This window comes from Microtus oregoni, unplaced genomic scaffold (assembly GCF_018167655.1).
Source record: "Microtus oregoni isolate MIOR12 unplaced genomic scaffold, Mior012 000211F_ref0000028, whole genome shotgun sequence".
NCBI classification, from domain to species: Eukaryota; Metazoa; Chordata; class Mammalia; order Rodentia; family Cricetidae; genus Microtus; species Microtus oregoni.
This window is the reverse complement of record NW_024544869.1, coordinates 230,692-256,893: the sequence shown is the minus strand read 5'-3', so window position 1 is coordinate 256,893 and position 26,202 is coordinate 230,692. Positions and strand designations below refer to the sequence as shown.

At 43.2% G+C, this 26,202-nt stretch overlaps 1 protein-coding gene across 1 annotated transcript; it reads right to left on the bottom strand.

The window, feature by feature from the left end:
• Nucleotides 1-253: 253 nt before the first annotated feature.
• On the bottom strand, nt 254-16,779 carry LOC121445575 (eukaryotic translation initiation factor 2 subunit 3, X-linked-like). The gene is made up of 12 exons (XM_041647713.1): nt 16,678-16,779; nt 15,876-15,939; nt 13,583-13,710; nt 13,364-13,485; nt 11,963-12,057; nt 10,902-11,060; nt 9,664-9,798; nt 8,329-8,423; nt 6,930-7,074; nt 4,455-4,624; nt 3,732-3,904; nt 254-1,329 (listed from the first exon to the last, which is right to left on the bottom strand). Exons 1-12 carry the CDS (start codon nt 16,744-16,746, stop codon nt 1,266-1,268), a joined length of 1,419 nt encoding a protein of 472 aa, XP_041503647.1. The 5' UTR covers nt 16,747-16,779; the 3' UTR covers nt 254-1,265.
• Nucleotides 16,780-26,202: the final 9,423 nt, after the last annotated feature.

Sequence of the window (26,202 nt, the reverse complement as noted above, 5' to 3'; positions counted from 1 at the left end):
GCAAACCAAGAGGATCAAACTATCAAAAGCCAGTAACATCATTTAGTATGCATATTTCTTAACTCCTTAAACTTCTTTCTCAATGTTGAGAACTTTTTTTTTTAAACCCCCAGTTTTTCAAGACAGGGTTTCTCTGTGATGCCCTGGCTGCCCTGGAACTCACAGAGATCCTCCTACCTCTCTCTGCCTTCATCGTGTTGGGATGAAAGGCTTGCACCACAAAAGCCTGGCCTTTTTTAAAAAAATTAAAACAAAACAAAACACAAAAAACCTTCCGCAGCAATTCTCATGTCAGCTAGAGCTGGAAATCACTGCTCTTGGAGTATCTAATTAAGCAAAAACATGGTTAATTTAAAAGTACAGCACAGGAAAATTGCAGGCACATGGGGGATAGATTTAGAACCAATACACTCTGCTTTTGACACTTTTTCTCTCTTCCAAGGCTCAAAGATTACTAATAGCACAATTTACACCATAATCCTACCAACTAAGGAAAAGTACCATGGCGAGGGGCAGTAGAATGCTTGTTCATCATGCAGGAGACCGTTCCATCCCTAGCTTACTAAAACAAAGACCCCAGAAAACACAACCTGGACAGAACTTTGTCAACTACCATTAATCATCCATTGTTATAATACTATTTGCAAGTGAGGGAAGACTGAGATTTTAGGCATAAGAAAGACACAGTCTCAGGGCACTGGAAGAGGGCAAGAACTTCTGATGCTGGAGTCCTATGGTCCCATCCAGGAAAAAGAGAAGAGGAAAGGTCTGCCCGTGGCAAGGGAGTGAGCACTCAATTTCTAAGAGCCTTGCTCATTTGAGCTCATTGGTCTTCTTTTCCCTTCAAATTTCAGATAACAGAACACCAAATAGGAGGACAACTGTCCCTTACTATGGAGCCCCTCATAGAGGAATCAGGAAAAAAGAGACCATTTTCACTTTGATAGGTTCATGATAGGTGTGCTATAGCAAAGGCTGGTTGTGGTGAAGTTTCACTTCAAATTGCACTGATTGATTTTAGACATGTTTTTGGAATGCTTAACTTCTGCTAAAATGTAGATTTAATCCAATATAGTATATAGTATACCACTTTTCACATTTACTTGTGGGCCCTATTTTCATCACCAAAATATGAGAATAGTCTTACAGCTACTACCAAGGTAATGAGCTATGAAAGTAATTCGCTAGTATTGCTTTGAAAATATACCCTAGGCTAGTAAAAGAAATTCGAACTCCATCCCAAGGCATCGTTTAAATTGGACTCCTCAGTCATCATCTACAGTCGGCTTAATGGTCACTCCTCTTCTTATCTGACCCCAACCAATTAAACTGCAAAATAAAATTAGAAGAAATAATGAGTTGTGTACTACCACACTGGTATCACCACAATCATCTGACAGGTTGCTTTACTTGCCCACCTTCCAAACTCAGATGTGTTCCCAAAGCTGCTTCTTTATAAAGAACGCCCATACTATTTTCTCAGGTTCTAAACAAAACCTGCTGTCATAAATATACTAGTAAGTTGGGTGTGGTAATAAATTCAAGCATTTGGGAGACAGGAAAATTAGTTCACAGCTATATAGTAAGTTCGAGGTTAACCCAGGTGAGAGGCTCTCCCACCTTAAACAAAAATTGCCGGCTGTAGTGGCACAATGCCAGCAGAGGAAGGCAGATCGGTGTTCAAGGACAGCCTGATCTAAAAGTGAGACCCTGTCTCAAAGAGAAATAAAACCTAAGGGCTGGAGAGATGGCTCAATGAATGGTTAAGAGCACTCACTGCTCTTGCAGAGGGCCTGGGTTCAGCTCCTAGTAGCCATATGGTGGCTCACAATCACACAAATCTCAACTTCCTCGGGCACCCGGCACACATGTGGTGCACATACATACATTCAGGCAAACACATAAAGTAAAATTTAAAACAAAAAATACTCCCCAGAAAGGATATATTTGTTTTACTGCTCTAGTCAAAAGAAAAAAGAATCCACCTACCTGTTCAGATGGTACACTCAAATTACATCTCTAATACATTATGTGTTTGTATGTAAACGTGCATGAGTGTGTCTGTCTGTCTCTATATGTGTTTGGTTGTTTTGAAAAGGAGTTTCACTATGTAGTTCTGGATGTACAAAGTTGCTTTGTAAATTAGGCTGCTCTTGAACTCAGAGGTCCACCTGCCTCTGTTTCCCGTGCTGGGGATTAAAGGCCTGTGCCACTACATCCAGCTCAAATTTGAAAACAAATCAAACCCACTTCTCTTTACTTGTCTTTGGGAAATGCTTTCTTTTCACTGACTGCCTCAGTAGATCAATGGGCTTTAAATAACATCATCTGGGAAAATAAAGAGAACCACAGGAACACAGTCTATAAGCAGACTGCTCTCCACCGCAGGGCCTTTGATAGCTCTGGTGATGCACGCCTTTAATCTCAGCACTCAGGAGGCAAAGGCAGATGGATCACTTTGAATTCCAGGCTAGCTTGGTCTGTATAGTGAGTTCCAGAGCAGCCAGGGCTACACAAGGGGTAGTGGTGGTGGTAGAGATAACAAAACGATTAACTTTTGCTAAATTGCAGTTACAATTCAAATCAATTTTAGAGAGCATGCAATGAGAGACAGTATCAAAGAAGGGCTGACAAAGGAAATAAGCAGGAAAGAACAGAGCCAAGGCACAGCGCAATAATTATGAAGAAAACCAGGCTGCAGGATAGTCTAATTTAGACGGTATATTTTTGACAAAACAACAGAAAAGGCTAAATGGACCAAAACTGGCTTCTAGAAAGATCCCAAATATCCACAAGCAGTGACGAGATATTAGAAATTCTTTAGCAAAGCACTATGACAGTGTTTAGAGGATCCCTTCTGCCTGAGCCCTTAAGTAACAACAGATGAAGGAAAGCAGGACTTTGTGTCAAACTACTTGTTTCAAGGCAGGGTTGGTTGCCCTGGCTGTCCTGGGACCAGGCTGATCACATAAATCCACCTGCCTCTGTCTCCTAAGTGCTGGGACTAAAGGCATGCACCACCACTGGCTGGCATGTGTGAAACTCTTAAAAAAAAACTAATTTAAAAAAAGTAAAGTCTTAATCCCAGCACTCAGGAGGCAGAGGCACGCGGATCTCTGTCAGTTCGAGACCAGCCTGGTCTATAAGAGCTAGTTCCAGGACAGGCTCCAAACCCTGTCTCGAAAAACCAAAAAAAAAAAAAAAAAAAAGTAAAGTCCAGGGCTGATAAAAGATGGCTCAACAGATAAATGTACTCATCACCAAGCCTGACTACCTGAGTTTGAACCTCAGAACCCATAGTGGAACAAGAAGTTGTTCTCTGACCTCCATATGTATACTGTGGCACGTGTGTACTTCGATTCATACACACATTAAAAAGAAGATCATTTAAAAAGGGTGCTTGCTGCAAAGTCAGACGACCTGAATTCAATCCCCAGAACCCACATGGCAGCAGAACCAACTCCACAAGTTGTTCTGATTCTTTCTCTCACACACTAAATGAAGGGAACATTATAACTCATTATTTTTTTTATAGGTTACACCTAAAACAAAGGGAAGCCAATTGAAGTATTTGTACTAATATAAAGGAATACAAATCAAGGCTATAATACAGCTTCTAAAACCATTCAAACGAAAAAGTGAGAGCTGAAGCCACACTGTTGTATTCAAGAAGCATGTGTGTGTGTCTCACCAAAATCTTAAGCTGTTTAGACAAAGGTAAACAAACTTACCGCCAATGTTTCTCAACTCTTCGGCTAAGAGCAATTTTTTCTCCTACTTCTGTGCACACAGGATTAGTCAAAACAATCTTGCCCAAATCAGCCTTGACAGCACTAACTCTTCCTCCTGTTGACAGGGATCCTATATTGACCATAAGCACTTCATTCTTAGACAGCTTTTGGACCTAGGAAAGTAAACAAAGGGAAAAACAAATAAGGAAATGGTCTCTGAAGAGTGTGAAGACTTTTAATCCCAGCAGACAGAGCTCTGGGAGTCCGAGGCCAGCCTGCTTTATAAAGAAAGTTCCAGGACAGCAGGGGCTATGTTGAGACCCTGCCTCAAAAACATACCAAAACAAATAGGAGCTGGGCAGTGGTGGCACACACCTTTGATCCCAGCACTCAGAAGGCAGAGGCAGGTGGCTCTCTGTGAGTTTGAGGCCAGCCTGGTCTACAGAACACATTTCAGTACAGCTAGGACTCCAGAGAAACTCTGCCTTGAAAAAACAAAAACAAGACAAACAAATAAAACCCAAACCAACAGTTTTTGTTTCAGTAGGGATTTTTTAAAAAAAAAACACAAAATTGATTGCATGAGAGCTGTTTTTGATTTTTTTCAGGAAGTTAATTTACTTATAAATTAACTACACATTAGCTATAAAAGACCAAAACTCAAAACTGAGTTCAGCATTGTTGTTGGTGTCTTTCTGAAAACGAGTCACACCAAGCACTTACCTTTGCTGCTTTCTTGTCTCCTTCAGTTCGTACACCCAGGAGACGTCTCAGCAGGAAATAGGAAATTTCCAGTTCTGTGAATATTTCAGGTAAAGCTCCAACCGCACCAAGCACTTGTCCCACCATCCTGTCAGCTCTGCACAAAGTGGGGTCGATCTTTGTTCCAACTCCTAATATAAAGCAAGAGTATTTGGCCTTATTTCTTACCTGAAACACCTCTGGAGTGATTTGTTTGAAAGACTAGTTAAACAAGCATAAATCAATACCCCTTTACACATACTTCCGTATTCACACACATAAATTAAGCTTCACAAAATTCCTGCTTTATTTCTATTTCATTCATTCATTGGTTTCTCTATGTAACAGCTCTGGCTGTCCTGGAACTGGCTTTGTAGACCAGGCTAGGCTCAAGTTCAGAGACTCACTCGCTTTTGTCTCCTAAGTACTGGAATTAAAGGTGTGTGCCACCACGGCAGAGCTATTTTTAAGTTATGTGTATATGTATACTATCTGTGTGTGGATCCGTGCCCATAAATGTGGTGCCAGAAGAGGGCACTGACTCTCCTGGAGCTGAGTTCCAGGTGGTTCCGAGCAGCTCTGCCTGAGCAGCGGGCATTCCTCACCACTGAGCCACATCTCCAGTCTTTAGTCCAAGGGTAAATTATGGACTCTCATTCAATCTTGCCCTTTTCTCAGTAATGAAAAAGTTTTAAGAAATTTAAAAACCCTTAAATCAATCCAGCACCTCCTGCATGGTAGAGGTTCTCTTATTTGATGTACCACCACCTTGATCTTTTCCAGCACCTCCTGCATGGTAGAGGTTCTCTTATTTGATGTACCACCACCTTGATCTTTTCCTTTTTTTTTTTTTGAGACAAGGTCTTACTTGAGAAAGGTCTTATATCTCAAGTCGGGTTATGCTATCCACACTGGTCTCAACTTTCTGTGCTAATGGCAATCCTCCTGCTTCTGACTCCCAAGTATGTGGGACCACAGGTGCTCACTACCACACTTACTAGAAGTTATTTTCTTTCATCGCCACCACAGTATAATTAACATTTTTGAGTAACTTGACACTTATGAAACACACATAAAAGCAACCACTATAACCAAGTGTTTCACCAAATAGTAAACCAGGCACTCACTCTAGTGCAAACCTGTAGTAGTCTCAGCTACTTGAGGACCATTTGAATAAAGAAATTTAAGGCCAGCTTGGGAAATATAGCAAGATAGTAACACAAACCTAAATCCTCAAACTATATCTAACTAGTTGGCTGCTTTGAATGCTAGGGCCGTCAAGCTTATTTTCTGCCAGGCCCGGTGACACAGACCTGAAATTCCAGCTACTGGAGCTAGTGAGGCAGGAAGACCTCAAGTTCTAGCTCAGTCTGGGTAACCTTGTAAGAGCCTTTCTCAAAATGAAAAAGAGTGGGGCTAGAGACATGGCTCAGTGATTGAGAGCACCCACTGGCTACTCTTCCAGAGGACCCAGCTTTCAATTTCCAGCACCCACACAGCAGCTCACAACTGTATATAACTTCAGTCCCAGGGGACCCAATGCCTTCTTCTGGACTTTGAGTACCACACACCCATGTGGTGCGCGCGCGCACACACACGCAAAACACCTATACATAAAAATAAATAAATAGTAATAATTTTAAAAAAAGAAAAAAGAGGGTATATAAGGTATACCTCAGTGGTAGAGACTCTACCTAGCATGTTCTAGACATTAGGTCCAAACCCTAGGACTTCAAAACAAAGTAGTCAGAAATAATTATTGCTATTAAGTATTTAGCCACCAAAACATACCTTAAAAAATATTTTATTATTTGCTTGTATGAGTGGGTGAGCAAACACCTTTACCTGAGTCATACTGCCAGCTCCAAAATGTATTCTTTGTTTCAGTTTTCCAAGATGTACCAATAAGGTCAGGTGTGGTGGTACACCTTGAAGTCTAGCACTTGGAAAGCTGATCCAAGAAAGTTGCTGTGAGTCCTAATATAGCCAAAGATACATGGCAAGACCCTATGTCAAAAATTAAAACAGGATATGGTGGCATACCTTTAACCTCAGCACTCGAGGCAGAGGCAGGTGGATTTTGTGAGTCTGAGGCCAGCCAGACCTATATCGAGAGACCCTACCTCAAACAAAGAAACAACAAACAAACCCCAAACAAACAACCAGAAGGAGGCAGATAGAGAGATGACTCAGCAGTTAAGAACACTTGCTGCTCTTGCAGAAGACCTGGACTTGTTTCCCAGAACTCACAAGGCAGCTCACGATCACTGAAACTCCAGTTGCAAGGGGTCTGACAACCTCTTTGGCGTTCTTGGGTACCAGTACACACAGTGCTCAGATATATATGCAAACAAACTCATACACATAAACAAAACAAACCTTACAATCCATTCTTAATATTTCTTATGAAACATGTCACGAATCTCCACAATTAAGAGATGACAGGGAAATACTTACCAATGAGACCACCTGGGGCGGCATACTGAAGATCATTATGTTCCGCAAACAGTGATACAATTTTGGAAAAGATTGGCTTACACATGAGCTTTCCTTCACTATCTTTGGAAACAATACCCGGTCTTACTTCTATCTCCTGGCCTACCTGTAAACACATAATTAGCAGTGAGAATTACTACAGAACAACATATTTACTATTTACCTACTAATGTTCTCACAAAAAAGACCACAAGAACTAAAAAGGTACTCTTTCCTCTAATTTCAAGATTACCCCTTTTATTTACTTATTATTTTTATTGACCTGCAACTCACTAGGTAGAACATGCTGGCCTTGAACTCAGATACCAAGATACCAGCCTGCTTCTGGCTCCCAGCTGTGCACCACTATGCCAGGTTAAAATTACTTAAAAAGAAATTTTACTGCCAGGCGGTGGTGGCGCACGCCTTTAATCCCAGCACTCGGGAGGCAGAGGCAGGCGGATCTCTGTGAGTTTGAGGCCAGCCTGGTCTACAGGAGCTAGTTCTAGGACATGCTTGATAGCTACTGCAAAACCCTGTCTCAAAAAAAAAAATTACCTTTTGGTTTATTTGAGCCTGGTCTCTCTGTAGCCCTGGCTGTCCTGGAACTCATACTGTAGACCAGGCTGGCCTCAAACTCAAGAGATCCACCTGCCTCTGCCTCCCAAATGTTTGGTGTGCATCACTACACTCAGCTTTTCTTTTCCCCAGTGGAAAAAAACTGATATAGAGGAGACAGATGGCTCAACAGTTAATAAGCACTTGGTGCTCTTGAAGAGGATCAGAGTTCAGTTCCCAGCAGCCACATGGTAGCTCACAGCCATCTCTAACTCCAGTTTCAGGGGACCAACACCCTCTTCTGGCCTCCATGGACACATGCATATTCGGAGACAAAATACCCTTAAGTATAAAATAAAAAAATCCAAAAAGTTTTAAAAATCAGATCAACTTAACTGTTGCAATTTACTAAGTAAACCTGTTATTATATAAAACACACTCCACCTTCACTAGAGAACTCTAAGTTTAGAGGTCAGACAGCTTTCAAAGACAAAAACAAATCTGTATCCAATACCTGACAACATGAAGAAACATTTTTTAACTGGGTGTAGTGGTGCAGACCTTCAGTTCCAGCACTCTGGGAGGCAGAGGCAAGGGAATCTCTAAGTTCGAGGCCAGCATGCTTAAGACAAGTGCGGGCTGATGAGCTGGCCCAGAGGGTAAAGGTGCTCACCACCATGTCTGAGTTCCATCCCAAGGAGCCACTAGACGGAAGGAGTCAAGCCCTGAAAAGTTGACTTGCTTCCACCTAGGTACTGTAGCACTCGTATATCCACACACAAAACAAACAAATACACAGCACGACAATTCCAAGCCAGTGTACCTTTAAGACTCCTTTCAGAATACTACCACCAGCTACACCTCCCTTAAGGTCATCAACTTCACAGCCAGGTTTGTTGACATCAAATGACCTGATAACTAGAAAAAAAAATGAACACAAATTAAATCCATTTCTCTTTATTTTAGATTCAGAAGACACATTCTTTTAAAACTTAACTTTTCTTAAAAAAATCTAGTATTATTGCTTTAATGCTTATTGAAGCCTTACTTGTGAGAGTAAAAAAATGGAAATAGGCCGGGCAGTGGTGGCGCAGGCCTTTAATCCCAGCACTCGGGAGGCAGAGGCAGGCGGACCTCTGTGAGTTCAAGACCAGCCTGGTCTACAAGAGCTAGTTCCAGGACAGGCTCCAAAACCACAGAGAAACCCTGTCTCGAAAAAAACTAAAAACCAAAAAAAAAAAATTTGAAATAGCCTGAAAGTACATTAAGAGCAAAAGTATTTATGTAATGAGCACAAAAGTCTTTTCTTTCTTTTTGGTGAGGGTCATCATCTCCTATGTCTCATAACTATTTACACAGCGTTTACAATAAATTAGCTATTATGACTTAAGGCATATACAGGACTGGGAGTGTAGATCAGTGGTAAGCCCTTGCCTTGTAGCAGCATCAAAAAAGTCAATCAAGTGCACAGGAGACTGTACATAGACACTCGCAGTACGCCACTTATCTTGTGCTTCTGAGAGGGTGTCTGACTTTGTAGCCCTGGCTGTCCTGGAACTCACTCTGAAGACCAGGCTAGCCTTGAACTCACAGATCCATTTGCCTCTGCCTCCCAAGAGCTGGGATTACAAGTGCACCACCATGCTTAGATTTTTATATATAGGATTTCTGTATTATATGACTTCTACCATATAAAATAACTTTTAAAAAATTATAAAAAGCAATTCTAAGGTCACCCAAGAGAACGTTCCCCAATAATCACACAAACAGCTCCAAATGAAGGCCTGGAAGGGCCCAAACCTGCTTTAAAAGTGTTCCTATATCTTTGAGCATTAACCACAGCCCAGTGAAATTGAACTTAGTGGTTTTTCAGTAATGGTACAATGTCATCATTTGTATGGAACTGTAATGCCCCAACAGGATGTACTTCCCTAGAAACTACGGTATTATTCCATGTTGTCTACTTAAAATACCATATATAAAAGCACAAAGAATTTCTTTTGTACTCAAGGCTCTGTCACCCAGCAATATAAGACATTATTTCAAATAGGTTTTATGGATTTATCACCTCTGCAGAAAGAGAAAGTATTAATAAACAGCCTTGAAGGAGAAGCACTAATGTCGAAGAGTTCAGTTAAATGTGACTCCTGTCACTTACCAATGAGATGGGGCTCTGAAGTAAAGTCTCTTGGGGGCACCGGTATTTTCTTCACTATGTACTCACAGACAACTTCAATATTGTATTTCAGCTGAGCAGAGATTGGAATAATTGGCGCTCCTTCTGCCACTGTTCCTACATTAACAAATTTCAGAAAGAACAAAATCCTTGGGTCTTACAAAACTTGGTCTATACAGTTGCTGGATAAAGTAATTAGAGCTAACAGAGGAATAAGCATTCCCACACAAATGCCAGTCAGCAAGTAGAAAGTAGTCTATAGAAATATGACAATATTTATCTTTAACTCCCCAAAATGAATTCATTGTCCTCTAAGGGGACAACTGCTAAAATTCTATCAATGGGTATATTTAACAGAGGCAAATGCTATGTTTAAAGGAATAAAATATGAACACTTCGGGGAAGGAGCTCTTTACAAGCTCAAAGAATTCTAACATGCAATTAACCTTTCCATAAATGCCACGAGTAAATTACAGACTCCTTGCTGATCAAAGACTGCCTGGCATATATCACATTTAAAAAAATTAATCATATGTCAGACAAACTGGTCAAAGAAATAGACCAAAATAATTAGATTTTAATCAAAATGAATTATTTTTTATGCTGAAATTAAGTTCCCAACATGAAAAGGCTAAAATAATTAAATGTCAACAGTAATATGCATCATGTCTTCTCTGAAAGTGAAACACGCCATGGTATTAGAGAAAGGAACCCTGCAAAAAGAGGCAGGGTCTCTCTATGCAGTCCTCGCTGGCCTGGAACCAGCTATACACACCAACAAGCTGCCCTTGAACTCAGAAGTCTGTGCACACCTGTGCCTCTAGGGTCCTGGGATTAAAGGCATGTGCCATGAGGCCCAGAAGAAAGATTGTTTTTGAAATGTTTTTATTCATTTGTCACTAAGGATTGATTGGGAGGCAATGATGTGAACTCAGTACCCTGTGTATGCCAGATAGGCCCTCTACCATTGAGCGCTACTCTAAATCCTTGGGATTTAAAAAACTTAATCTGGTAGCACTTCCCAACTTCAGTTTTAATTTTGTACATTAAATTCAGAAATAGATATTTATAGTCTTATCAGGACACTGTATCAAATCACTAACTAGTAGCAGGTAGAAAAAAAGAGAACATTTATGATACCTAAATTGACTTTGTTTTAGATGATGTGCTATATTACCTTTCAAAGTGATCCTCTGATTTAAGTTATTATAGCTTCTTACCTTGTACAAATGCAAGAATCTGCTCATATTGTTCCTTAGCCTGACTTTCTTTTACCAGATCAATTTTATTCTGTAAGATCAAAATATGCTTGAGTTTCATGATTTCTATGGCAGCCAGGTGTTCAGAAGTCTGAGGCTGAGGGCATGATTCATTACCAGCTAGTTGACAGAGGATAAAAAAAGATACATAAGATTAACTAGAAATATCTAGACCATGCAATTTCAAAAATAGAAGATTGTTGGTTGTGAGGAGCTGGAGGGAGTGCAATCGGGCAATGACTTCTTAACAGGCATCACTTTTGTGGTGATGAAATGCTGAATGTACTTCCATTCACTGAGTTGTCCCCTTTAAGTAATAAATGGAAAGCTTTATATTATGCACAAATTCTACCAACTTTGCTTTCACCCTTTATCTGCGCTTACTACAACCTCCCATTCTCGGTTCTAAGCAAGAAGTTTCCAATGAACAAATCTGGCTTCAAGAGCTCTTTTGTTTAGGCCTTCTAGCTCAGTCTAGTCTAGGTATGTTCTGGCACAGTCAAGCTCCTAGGAGGCTCAACCTCCTGAGATTAAGGTTATTCCTTAACCAAGAAGAGCACTGTGAAGACAAGCAACAGTGCTCACCATGCTAGCCATCACTTTGCCCAGCCTGTTCATGTGTCCTGTACTATATCCTCTCGCATGCCTAAAAGCACCATATCCATACCTATCAAATCTCTTATTAGCTCACATAAGGAGGCACAACTAACTTTGGAAACAGCCATGTTGTACTACATCACGGCAATTACTGTGAATAACAATCACACCTCTACATGAAGGGACAACACACAACATACATATATGCCTTTTTGGATATTGTCCGACTTCTCAGAAGCCATAACCCCAGGACTCTTTTGCTGAGTATTTTGGCTGTAGAAGGAAATGTCATTCTGGATGACACATTCCTAGTAATGCCTCACTTAGATAATGGACATAGCCTCCAAAGGATTTAGTTCTTCCTCACATAGTCTACCCAAATTAGTTCTTTATTGGTTTGTCCAGATCAGTTCTGATGATATTACCTATCAACAGAAGAGCTGCATCCATCACTGCTGCGCCGTTCAACATTGTAGCCATCAAAATATCATGGCCAGGACAGTCAACAAAGGAAACACGCCTAACAGTTGAGAAACAACAATCAGCCTTAAAACCAATCAAAACTAAAAGCAAGGCCAGGTGGTGGTGGCGCACACCTTTACTCCCAGCTCACAACTGTCTGGAACACACAGTGAATCCGGCACCTTCCCACAGAGACACATGCAGCAAAACACCAACGCACACACACAAATTAAATAAATAAATAAATAAATAAATAAATAAATGCCAGGTGTTGGTGGCACACACCTTTAATCCCCGCACTAGGGAGACAGAAGTAAGAGGATCTTTGTGAATTTGAGGCCAATTTGGTCTACAGAGCAAGTTCCAGGGCTGGTTCCATAACTCCTAGGAAACCCTGTCTCACAAACAACAACAAAAACCACCACCACCACCAGCAACAACAAAATGATCACATTAAAGTATTTATCCTGATTATTGAGATTTCTTGACTTCTCCTCCATCTTAAATTTTGGGCCTGGGATGAAGATATGACTCTACCCCAATCTAAAATGGTCTTATGGACTTGCAATCCCCAAAGACATTAGTAACCAGATACCAGCACCCTCTGGTAAAGGACCAACATGTGTGATCATATTCAGAAAACTGTTGGGAAGCTCAGTGGTGGTGGTGCATGCCTTTAATCCCAGCACTCGGGAGGCACAGGCAGGCGGATCTCTGTGAGTTTGAGGCCAGCCTGGTCAATAAGAGAGTTCCAGGACAGGCTCCAAAAAGCTACAGAGAAACCCTATCTCGAAAAACCAAAAAAGAAAGAAAAAAAAACAGTTTGGAAACGAGTCTATTTATTTTAAAGAAGTAATTTCAAAACTGGCTTCATTCTTTCTAATCTAGCAAACAAATGACACTGTTGAAATTCAGTAAGCTGTATTTTCTCTCCCTTCCTTTTTTGCTTGTGCAATACTTGCCTTAAAAAAAAAGAATTAAAAAAAATTTATTTTTATTTTACGTGAGTAAGTGTTATTTCTGGTACCCCCAGAGGCCAGGAGAGGGTGTGGGATTTCCTGGAAGAGGTGTTGGAGATGGCTGTGAGCCACCAAGTAGATGCTGGGAATTGAACCTGGGTCCTCTGCAAGAGCAGCCAGTGCATTCAACAGCTGAACCCTCTCCAGCTCCCTCATGCAACTTTTCAGTTTGTAGAACTTTTTTCTAAGTATTTAAAATTAATTGAAAAAAATATTTCAATTGTCATCATTACATAAAATAACATGAAATAATAGAAAAACAATGAAACCATTCTGCAATTAAGTTTATAAAAGCACAAAACGGAGATTTAAAAAGCATAAAGTACCTTTTAACATAAAAGTTACCTGACTAATTTGAAGTTCCCTTTGGTCCCAGGAATGTCTGTGGGAAACTCATCCGGTGTACTACTGCCACATGACCTGTAACATTCTGGTCTAGGACAACTTGGGTCATCAAGTTTATAAATCTAAAAGTTTCAATGTAAAAGAGAAAAGAAAACTGGATTTGTTACCTATGCAACAACCAAAGTTAAATGGTTTCTAGTTTCATGGTCCATAGATCACCTTGGCATTGGCATATCCAAGCTTGATGGTAATGTTTCTTTCTAGTTCATTTTTGAATCTGACGGTGTGCACTCCAGAAATAGCCTTTACTACAGTGGACTTCCCATGAGCTACATGGCCAATTGTACCTATTGACAAAGCACAACAAAATTACCTTCTGCACGCAAGTACAAACATTTCTTCAAATAGCACTGAGTAGAAAACAAAAAAAAAACCCCGGCCAGGCGGTGGGGGCACATACCTTTAATCCCAGCACTCAGGAGGCAGAGGCAGGCGGATCTCTGTGGGTTTGAGGCCAGCCTGGTTTACAAAGTTAGTTCCAGGACAGCTAGGCTAACAACAAGAAACCCTGTCTTGGGGGGAGGGAGGAAGGAAACCAGAAAACTAAAAACGGTAACCATAGATATCAAAGTAAAACCAACAGTGATAGAGCTAGTGACATGGCTCAGCAGGTAAAAGCACTTGTCACAAAAGCCCCAAGGCCTGAGTCACCAGAATGGAGAGAAGTAGCTCCTGAAAGTTCTCCTGACTTCCACACATGTGCATGGGGACACGGACACACACAGATACACACACACACACTAATAATAATCACAATGGAGCCAGGCGATGGTGGCGCACGCCTTTAATCCCAGCACTCGGGAGGCAGAGGCAGGAGGATCTCTGTGAGTTCGAGACCAGCCTGGTCTACAGAGCTAGTTCCAGGACAGGAACCAAAACCACAGAGAAACCCTGTCTCGAAAAAACAAAACAAACAAACAAAAAAAATCACAATGGAAATAAAACTGTTTAACGAGAATTCAATTTTTCCCTATCTGCTCTTTCCTATTATAAATTTCTTCTCAGACTAATTTTAGTATATGTACTTGAGAGGAAGAAACAGGGTGGACAGTTTGAGGCTAGCCTGGACAATGTAGGAAGACCCTGCTATAAAACTTTAAGAAAGAAAAATACTCAAAATCTTGCTTATCAAGAGCCAGGGGCATGGTGGATCTCTGAGTTCAAGGCCTGCCTGGTCTACAGAGAGTTCCAAGACAGCCAGGGATATAAAGAGAAACCCTGTCTCAAAAAACAAAACAAAAAAATCTTAACTATCAAGAAACATTGAAGCTTACCCAGTTAATATGACAAACTCCTGCACAACAAAAAAAGAACACACTCATAATCATAGTAATTCAGAAGTCTGAGGCAAGGGGATTGCCTTGAGTTAAGAGGTCAGCTTGGGCTATACAGTGACTACCAAGCTAGCCAGGGTTGCATAGCAAGTGTTAATCCCAATGGCGAGAATTAAACCACTACCACACTTGAGCCAAATTCAAAGCAAGCTTGCCTCTTATTGGGGTGCATCCAAGAGCTGGCCAGCAACTGCTCCAAAGTTGGTTAGAGAGCAGTCCTGCCAGGCGGTGGTGGCACATACCTTTAATCCCAGCACTTGGGAGACAGAAGCAGGTGGATCTGTGAGTTTGAAGTCAGCCTAGTCTACAAGAGCTAGTTCCAGGACAGCAAGGACTGTTACACAGAGAAAACCTGTCTCAAAAAAACCAAAAAAAGAACAGCCACGAATCCTCTTTTAAGGAGCAAAAATCCCGGAGTAGTTTTACAAAAGGGAGATAATGGGGCAGTAAGGAAATACAAATAAATAAATAAAAAATAAAAAAATTTAAAAAACCATGTGGTCACCCACCATGAGATTAGGAGGGGTCAAGGAGGGTCTGGATGGGTCAGGGTATTCTCAAAATAAATCAAGGCCATGGGTTGGGGAAGGTTAGGTTCTAGGAAACAGAGCTACAAAACTCTCACAGTGAACAGAAAGTTATTTTTAAAAACACATAATGGCTCCTGCCTTTAAAACAGAGTCAGGCAGGTTCCTCACAAGTCTGACTCCAAACTAAAAAAAAAAAGGAAAAAACCAGACCACACCACATTTATACTCAAGCAATATGCCTCAACAGTTCTAGGTGCCAATTGGGGGGGGGGGGAATTCTTCTTAATTATAGCCTATATATCAAATAAAACTTCTATAAACTGTCCTTGTATGACAACGTATTTTCACTTCAAACTTGTACTACCGTATGATTACACACTGCTGAGTACTAGTTTACTGTCGTAAACTTTTCATACATATATCTCCAAAAAAAAATGAAGTAACCCTTTGTTCACAAGGGGTCCACAGCTTTCTTTGTGTTACTGTCCTACTCAGGCCAACCTCCAAGGAAATGCCCACATTCTTCAAGAAACTTCAGAAAAGAAGACATTAAAATTACTTTTAAGTCAAGTGTCCGAGCTATCTTACCAATATTAATTGTAGCTTGTCTGCTGATAACTTCATGTGAAAGTGGTGTCAACTTGGTGACGTCCTGCAATGGAACAGTTCAAAACACAAAATCAATATAAACTAGAAAATCTTCCTTGACTTGATAGTCCCCAGACCTAACTCTGTCCTGTATAAGCAGCACTTTTCTCCTGCTGAAGTGCTTTGTCCCTTAATGGCTAAGATTGGGAACCTTAGGAGCCCTTCACTGTCGCAAGACAACACCGTTCACTAAGAGAGGTCTGGAGATAAGAGGCCATCTAATCCTGGGGCCTCAGCAAGTCCTCAAGGGTCCAGCACAGTGGGCAGTGTAATCCGGTTTCCAACTCTTTACAGACTTAATGACAATCTCGTGTAGGCCTCCAGCTTGATAGGTAGCCAAAAATAATCTTTAACTTCTGATCTTCCTATTGGAATCTCTTAAGTACTAGGAATTACTAGCGTGCGCTTATGCACTTCTGGAGATGGAACTCCGGGATTGGCGCCTGCTAAGTATGAACTCTACACAGGGAGATGCAACCCCATACTCCTTAATTATATTTATCATCAAAGCTTAGCCACACACTCTAGGAGTTCCAAGTCTCACAATCGTTCACCAGTTTGGGGACTAGGCAAGGTACTGGCGGCGGAAATGGCACGCCTTAGCCTTAGAGGGTCCAGCCTTAGGATGGCTCCTCTCTCCCGCGCTCCAGACACAAGGGCGGTGTCTCTTCGCCACGCCCTCCGAGAGTCCATGACCTCCCCCGAGCTCAGGGTGCATTCCCGCCGCAAATCGAGAACTCACCAATGTGGCGAGATCCTGTCGGGAAAGATGTGGCTGCCCGAGAGTCACTCCAACCTCACCCCCAGCCATCTTGCTCAGAGAGGAAGGAAACTGTTCGGCAACAGCCTGATTTAACGCAGGTCCCCTTGGGCGGAGCGAAGAAGGAGCAGCGGGAAGGTGGACTACGGCCCAGACCTGGTAAAAAAGATGGCAAATGCAGCACTGATCTCACTGCTTGGACTTTTCTGTTTGAATTTGCACAGGAACTACCCGCACCCTTACTCACAAACACGATACAATGTTTTGGAATGTATTCCTTGCAGTCCTGTTAGATTTTTTTGTGCAGGCAAAACTGAGGACAGCTCCAGGTTAGCGCACCTCCTGCTCCCCCCCTCCTTGAGGGGAGGGTTATTCGTGCGACACAGCGCGCTGGATAGAGAAGCCATTTCCGTTTCCTTTTGGTGCCGGGCGGAAGAATTTCGCGGCATCTGGGTTTCTCGCCTGTGCTGTAAAGTCAGAAAGTGGAAATTTCTCTTTTATTTTATTTCATTAATTTATTCACTCGTTTTTTCCTATTTCTGTAACCTAATAAAGGAATATCAGCTTGGAATCCTCTTCCGCCTTGCTGGGGCTCTGGGTCCAGAGGATGACACCGCGTGGTGAGCTCGCCACGCTCAAGCCTCGTGGTCCCTAGGGAACTCGGACAGAGCGCCCTCGCGCGGAGGCCTGGGGCTCAGGGGCGTACCGTTGGAGGGAAAAAGTCCCTCCCTTGTTCCTTGGGAGAAGTTTCTAGGGATGGTGAGGTGATGTTAGTCTCATCCGCATAAATTTAGCTTCTGGAAGCCAGCTGTCAAAAGAGCGTCCGCACCTTTTTTTTTTTTAAGCTGAACCTAGGAAACCCTCTTTTTTTGCATCTGTATTTAAAATTTTAAATATCTTCGAGATCTTACTTTCATCGTCTGTTTAAAAAGAAATGATATTTTCTGTGAATGCTGGCGCCCACGTAATCTCTGCACTCGGGGAGGCAGAATCAGGAATTTATGAGCTCGAGGCCAACCTGTGTCATGTACAGAGACCCTGTCTTAAAAAAGGGAGGTGGGGGTGGGGTTAAGAACATAGTTTTGGCAGAAAGTGGTTTCCCTGGCATGTCTGATGCTCTAGGTTCACCACTAAAAAGAAAACGGTCTTTTAAAATTCTCTCATTGTTTTTCTTTTGAGACAGGCAGGCTCTTATATATCCCAGCTGGTCATGAACTTGCTTTGAGTCACAGGATGACCTCGAACTTCTGCCTCTCCTGCCTTCTCCTCCTCAATACTGTGATTACAGACTTTGATGATGTGCCTGGTTCATTGGGTTTTGGGGATTGAACTGAGAACCTCATCCATGCTGGGTAAGCATTCTATTAACTGAGCTACACCCCCCAGCCCCATCTTGTTTTTTTTGTTTTTTGTTTTTTTCGAGACAGAGTTTCTCTGTGTAGCTTTGGAGCTTGTCCTGGAACTCGTAGACCAGGCTGGTCTCGAACTCACAGAGACCCACCTGTCTCTGCCTCCCAAGTGCTGGGATTAAAGGCGTGTATCACCACTGTTATGGATTTGCTGCAGTTTGCTGTGGGGTCGAGACTACAGGGCAGGTCCACAAACTAAAGTGGCGGCTGGCTGGTCCTGGTGAGCAGTGTGGGCAGGCGGTGGGTGGGAGGCACAGATGCTATGAGTCTCCAGGACTGCTGGGGACTCAAAAGCAGCCAGGCCCAGAGACCACATGGCTGGGAAGGTGGCTGGTCTTCCGGCAACAACAGATAGGCAGCGGGTGGTAGACACAGAGATAGGCACATCGTGTAGAGTAAAGTTGGAAATTTATTAGGTGGGTTATTTAGGGAAAGGAAAAAGGGGGAAGGAGGGAAGAGAGAGGAGAAGAGTAGAGAGGGACAGAGAAGGGGGAGTGGAGGCATGGGAGAGAGGGACAGGAAGGAGAACTCAGGCTGCAAGCAGAAAGGAAGACCAGCCGGCCTCAGGGGATGGGGGAGGGAGTGGGCGTGGCTTGTCTCTTAAAGAGACAGAACAGCCTTTACTACTACCGCCCAGCTCCCATTTTGCCATCTTGCATTCTGAACAAGTTTCTGTTTATAAACTCACCCTCCCTTATCTTTTTCCTTTTTTTTTTTAGTCAGTGGCTATTTGTAACCCCAAATAACTTATTTTTTTTCTTTTTGGTTTTGGTTTTTCGAGACGTTTCTCTGTGTCGCTTTGGAGCTGTCCTGGAACTCGCTCTGTAGACCAGGCTGACCTCGAACTCACAGAGATCCTGCCCTGCCTCCCGAGTTCTGGGATTAAAGACGTGCGCCACCACCTCTCGGCCCAAATAAATTTTTTTAAGATTATTTATTTTGTTTATAGATCTGCCTGCACATTTGCCTAAATGCCAAAAGAGGGCACCAGATCTCATTATAGCCTATATGGTTGGAGAGATGGGTTAGCAGTTAAGAGCACTGGCTGCTCTTCCAGAGGTCCTGAGTTCAATTTCCAGCAACCATGCGGTGGCTCACAGCCATCTATAATAAGATATGGTGCCCTCTTCTGGCCTGCAGGCACACATGCAGGTAGAACTCTATATACATAATAAATAAATAAATCTTAAAGAGAGAAAAGGAGGAGGGAAGGAAGCACCACAGGGCAACCAGGCATGGTGCTGCATGCCTTTAATTCTAGCACTTGGACCATGCAGTTGAAAGCCTTTCTTGGTTAAGTAGAATTTGAGGGCAGCCTGGGCCACATGTAACCTGTCTCAAAAAGACCAAGCATGATGATTAAGTGTGAAAGCTCGGGGTAGAGTGCTCTCCTGGCATGCATGAAGCCCTGGATTCATTTCCCCATGACAGCTGTGGTGACACTCCCCTTAAACCCAGCACTCAGGAGGCAGAAACAGGGAGATCTCTGAGTTCCAGATCCTGTCTCAAAAAAAAAAAAAAACAACCCAACCACAATCCTAGCACTCAGGAAGCAGGGGCAGACAAATCTCTGTGAGTTTGAGTCCAGCCTGGTCTACAGAGTTAGTTCTAAGCCAGCCAAGGCTAAACACAGAGATCCTGTCTCAAAACAGCAAAACAAACAACAACCAAACAGCAGAGCATAACATCTATTAATAAAATATTAAAACCCTTATTAAAAGGATGAAGCAGGCTGGGTGGTGGCGGCTCACACCTCTAATCTCAGAGCTCCCAGGGAGAAGCAGGCAGATCTCTATGAGTTCGAGGCCTGGTCTTCTGAGTGAGCTCCAGGATAGCTGAGGTTACCCAGGGGAACACTGTCTCGAAAACAAAAGGAAAAAAGAAGGCTGAAACAGGAGCACCACAGTCTTGAAATGAAATGTCCCCAACTAAACACTATTTTTGTTTTATGTGTATGGATGATTTTTCCCGCATGACCTTCTTACTACGTGCAAACCCAGTACCAGTGTTGTACAGAAGAGAGGGGGTCAGATCCCTTGAAACTGGAGTTTCAGTTGTATGCCACACCAGCCACATGGGTGGGAAACCTGGGTCCTCTTCAAGAGCAGTAAGTGTTCTCAACTACTGAATTATCTATCACTCTGGCCCCACGGTTTTAATTTGCATTTTTCCTGGTTTTTCGAGACAGGGTTTCTCTGTAGCTTTAGAGCCTGACCTGGAACTAGCTCCTGTAGACCAGGCTGGTCTCGAACTCACAGAGATCCGCCTGCCCCTGCCTCCTGAGTGCTGGGATTAAAGGTGTGTGCCACCACCACCCGGCCGTCATCACACTTATATAGCAAGTACTTTTTACCGCTGGGCCATCTCCCCACCTTGGATCCTAACTTTTAATGTTTGTATATATACTTGTGAGTGTGGGTATAGGTCATGAAACTAGAAAAGAAACCACAAGGGAGAGAAAAGAGCTATTGAGGAAGGGAAGAGGAAAATAGGACCCATGTGGCATGCAAGTGAAAAAAGAAGCCACAGAGATGGAAGGGTACAAGGGACAAGGGCAGTGGATGGGGAAGAAGAGCAGGGAGGAGGATCAATAAGAGCAAAATATGTTTGAAAATACCATAATGGGCCTGTAAGATGGCTCAGCTGGTAAAGGAGCTTGCTGCCAAGCCTGACCACCTGAGTTCAATCCTCAGATCCCACACAGTAGAAGGAAAGAACTGACTCGCCCCAAGTTGTCCTTTGACCCCCCCCCACAGGCACACACAGACACATGCATGCAAACACACACTAAATACATACATGCATGCATACATACATACATACATACATAAACTAGAGCTGGAGAGATGAATTAGTAGTTAAGAGTACTTGCTGTTCTTCAAGAGGACCTGAGTTCAGTTCCAAGCACTCAAGTTGGGTGGTTCTCCCAAAAGTCCCATGTATACCTCCTGCTTAGCTATTGGTCAATTAGCTTTTTACCACAGAAATCACAGTAAATACATCTTCACACAGTGTATAAATATCCCACAACAGATCTCTATGAATTCCAGGCCAACCTGATCTATGAGTTCCAGGCTAGCCAAGGCCCCATGGTGAGACCTTGTCTTGGGCTGAGGATGTAGTTCAGTGGTAGAATGTGTGGTTAGTATGCCCCAAGGTTGTGGGTTTGATCTCTGGTGCCACATTTTTTGACACAGTTTTTTAAAGCATCCACATTGGCTAGAATCAGCCTATGAGAGAGAACATTTGAGTAAGTGTGCAATATAGTAGTGTTAACTATATACATATTGTTGTGCAACTGATTGATGAAACCTTTGCTTTTCCATCCTTCAAAACAGGAACTTTATACCCACGATTACAGGGCTTTCTTGTTTTCTGAGACAGGCTTTTGCTATGCTGTCCAGATTGGCCTGGAATTTGTTGTGCAGTCCAGCGTGGCCTTGGACTCGTGACCTTCTACCTCAGCCTCCCTAGGGCTGGAATTACAGGTACGTGCTCTCTCTCACACACAGCTTGCCTAGCTTTTTCCTCTTCCTCTCCTTTGTCTCTTCTCCCTCTTTCTCTAGGCTAGTGACTTAACCTAGAGCCTCGTGAGTGGCCAAGCACTCACTGGACCGCTAAGCTACACAGCCTCGGCCTGGTTGAGACTGGCTTGAATCTGTATATCAACTTGGGAAGAATTGGAATCTGACAGTATGGAGACTTCCAATTGCTTCTGGGATTTGCTTCACCCATGCTTAGCATTCTGTCATCTGTCACTAAGGCAGTACTCCCCACATCTCTAGGCAACATGAAGTCAGTGCTCCTGGAGGCCAAGTCTGAGCCCAGTGTTCATATATAAGTGATGTTGTGACTCTTTCTCTGTCCTGCCTACCAGCTCCCATATCACAACACAGAGACTTATTATTCATTATGAAAGCTCGGCAGAGAGTTTAGGCTTGTTTCTAACTAGCTCTTCTAGCTCAAATTAACCCGTTTCTGTTCATTTGCGTGCTGCCGTGTGGCTCATGGCGTGATACCTCATCTCCTACATGTCATGCCTCCTTTGCATCGCCTCGGAACTCTGCCTTCTTCTCAGAGGCCTCTGAACCTACAAATCCTACCTAGCTGTTGGGCATTCAGCTTTTTATTAAACCAATCACAGTGACATATCTTCACATATTGGAAAGGTACCCTGTTTTCTTCTAGTCAGCAACCCAATTCAAAGCTGAGGGGGCCAGAAATGTTTTAGGTTTTCTCTGCCCTGTAAACTACAAAGTTTGGTGTTGAGATAGTTATACAATCACTGGTTTTTAATTTTCTTTCTTTTCTTCTTCTTCTTCCTCTTCTTCTTCTTCTTCTTCTTCTTCTTCTTCTTCTTCTTCTTCTTCATTTTGTTTGGTTTTTCGAGTCAGGGTTTTTCTGTAGCTTTGAATCCCGTCCTAGAACTAGCTTTGTAGACCAGGCTGGCCTTGAACTCTCAGAGATCCTCCTGCCTCTGCCTCCCGAGTGTTGGGAATAAAGACATGTGCCACTACCAGCCAACTGGCTTTTAGTTTGTTAAGCACTTATTTGTGTGTGTGTAAGTGTGTGTGGATGAGTGTGTGTAGCTCAGAGGAGACTTGGTAAGAGTTGGCTCACACTGTGAGTTTGAGGCCTGCCTGGTCTACAAACCTAGTTCCAGGACAGACTCCAAAAGCTACACAAAGAATACACAGAAACACTGTTTCGGAAAAACAAAAGACAAAAACAACAACAAAAACGAGTTGGCTCATTCCTTCTACCACTTGAATTCTGGGACTTTACCTCGGGTTTTCAGACTTGGAGGCAGGCACCTTTACACTCTGAGCATAAAAAGACCTACAGTCACTTTAAAAAAGAATTTAGTCACAGCCAGGCTTGGTGGTGCATGCCTTTATTCCCAGCAGAAGGATTTCTGTGAAATTAAAGCCAGCCTGGTCTACATTGTGAGTACCAGGTCAGTCAAAATTACATAATGAGATCTTGTCTTAGAAAAACAAAACAAAACAAACAACCCAGAATTTAGTTTCTGCTGTGCATGATGGCACATGCCTGCAATTCCAGCCCTTAGGAGGTGGAAGCAGGGTGACCACCAGTTCAAGGCCATTCTTGGCTATAGAGCAAGTTAAGAGCAGCCTGACCTACAGGATACTGTCTTAAAGCAAGTAATAAAATAGTAAAAAGAGGGTGATGGTAGCTGGAAAGACGGGTTAGTGGTTAAGAGCACTTGCTGCTCTTCCAGAACCCTCTTTGGTCCTCTCAGACCCACCTGGAATTCCAGCTCTGAGAATCCAGTGCCCTCTTCTGGCCTCTGTGGACACCCACACAGACATGACTGTTGCAGGATTTTGTTTAAAAACAACACATGACGTGTACAGAGTGCTCATAAATCACATAAATTAAAATGCAATCTTTTAAAAAATAATTTTATTGGAACCAGGTTCAGTGGCACATACCTTTAATCCCAGCACTTAGGTGCCATATCCCCGCCTTTTACTCTATAAAGTGAGCTCCAGGATAGCCAAGGCTATGTAAAAACAAAAAAGCAAAAAGAAGCTTCTTTTTTTATTTATGTATTTCTGTGTGCACCTGCTTGTCTGTTCGTATGCATATGCATGCAATGCTCTCAGAGACCAGAAGAGGGCGACAGACTGTTTGGAACTATAGTTTCAGGAGGTCGTAAACTACCCAATGTGAGAGTTTAGAACTAAATTCAGGACTTCAGCAAGAGCAATAAGTGCTCTTAACCACTAAGTCAATCTCTCCAGCCCCAGTGAAAATAAACCTTTAACTTAAAAGGCAGAAGCAGGTGTCTGAGTTCAAAGCTAGCTTATCTACATAGTGAATCCAAGCTAGCTAGGGCCACACAGTGAGACCCTGTTTCAAAAATAAATCTTTAAAAAATGAAAAAAGAAGAATTTAGTTATAGGACCAAGAAATAAGCCAAGTTCCTGTATTCAATCTTATTTATTTTTTTGATTTTTTTTGTTTTGTTTTGTTTTGGGGGGGCAGGGTTTCTCTGGGTAGCTTTAGATGTCCTGGAACTAGCTCTTGTAGACCAGGCTAGCCTCGAACTCACAGAGATCCACCTTCCTCTGCCTCCCTAGTGCTGGGATTAAAGGCGCACGTCATCACCACCCGGCTCTTATTTGTATTCTTAACTACAGTCCCCAAACTCTTAAGTTTCAAAGAAATTTCTGGAGCCTTTTTACAGTTCACGGTGCAAAGATCATATAGCAACTCTTCATTGGTCCTGCTCAGCTTAACCATGTCACTCTGTGAGTGTGTAGGTCAGAGGACAGCATGTTAGAGTTTCTCTCTTTCCACCATGTGGGCCCCAGGGAACAGATTCATGTTGTCAGGCTTAGTGGTAGGAACTTTTATCTGCTGAGCCATCTCTCTGGCCCTGTTTTGGCTTTCTGAGACGGGGACATTGTAGCTCAGGTGGGCTTGAACTGACTGTTTAGCTGAGGAGGACCTGGGATCCCTAATCTTCTTGCTTCAACCTCCCTAGTGCTGGAATTACAGGCTTTCACTGATATGTCCAGCTCATTCCTTTTAAATCTTTCCACTACTAGAAGACCTTGTCTATGATGATGTTTCAAAGTAAGAATATTCAGTTAACACAGCAATACTCATTGCATCTTCTGGTTTTTGTTTTTTGTTTTTGCTTTTTGTTTGTTTTTGTTTTTGTGATAGGGTTTCCCTGGCTGTTCGGGAACTCACTCCGTAGCCTAGACTGGCCTTGATCTTACAGAGATCTGCCTGTCTCTGCCTCCGGTGCGCTGGGGTTGAAGGTGTGTGCCACCACCGCACTGCTGGGTGTTTTCTTAATTGGTGATTGATGTGGTGGGCCCCACACACTGAGTGGTGCCACCCCTGGTGCTCCTGAGTGCTATAGGAAGGAAGGTTGGACAAGTCATGAGGAGCAAGCCAGTAAGCAGCATTCCCCTCTAGCCTCTGCTTCAGCTCCCTCCTCCAGGTTTCTGGTCTGGTGAGTTCCTGCCCCGACTTCCTGCGATGATCAGCTGTGATGTGGACGTGTAAACAAAATAAACTCTTTCCTCCAAAAGTTGGTTGGGTCATAGCAATATTACAACAGCAATAGAAACCCTACCTATGACGACAGTGGATGGTTCTGAGTGTAAGTGACATTTATGCCACCCTCTCTGTGGCTCGGCGCTTAGAAGAGTGGACAACCTGGAAGGAAAGGAAAGAGCCACGCATCTTCTGGGTATGGCACAATCAAAACCGTCTGTACCTCACGGCAGCTGTGACTAGGTACAATAGGCCTAAATAAAACTGAATATATCCCCAGTCTATTAGAGATTGGGGAGGAGTTCACAACCCCCTACCCCTTCCTGCTGAACTCTTGGCTCCTAATGGACTCTGGGGGTGGGACAGTCATTGTCTTGAGTTCTGTATCCATTGATGAGCCCACCAGGCTCCAATGGATAATTCCAAAACCATTGCCGCATGGTCCTGGTGAAAATGGATCTCATTAAAAAATGACAAAACAACAACAAAACAATGATTTAATGTGGAGACTTGTGGGGGTGTATGATAAGAATTGGGGGTATGGGTTATTCATGCTGACTCAGGAAGTGGGGGCAGCTTTCCTGGCTGCACAGACCCCCTTTGTAGGCCCTGCCCCTGAAGACCTCCAGTTGCCAGGCTTCACTCCCAGACTCTGACAGCCCAGTCTGACCCATTGAGGTGTAAAACCGGCTAGCCCACTCCACTCCCGGGACCACCAGCTGCCAGACCCCACTCTTGAGGAGCTCCAAGGGCCCTGCCCCGCCCCTGAGAAGCTCCATGGCCTGACCCCGCCCCTGAGAGGCTCCAATGGCCTGACCCCGCCCCTAAGAAGCTCCAATGGCCCTGACCTCACCCCTAAGAAGCTCCAATGGCCTGATCCAGCCCCTAAGAAGCTCCAATGGCCTGATCCAGCCCCTAAGAAGCTCCAATGGCCTTACCCCGCCCCTAAGAAGCTCCAATGGCCTGACCCCGCCCTAAGAAGCTCCAAGGGCCCTGCCCCGCCCCTGAGAAGCTCCATGGCCTGACCCCGCCCCTGAGAGGCTCCAATGGCCTGACCCCG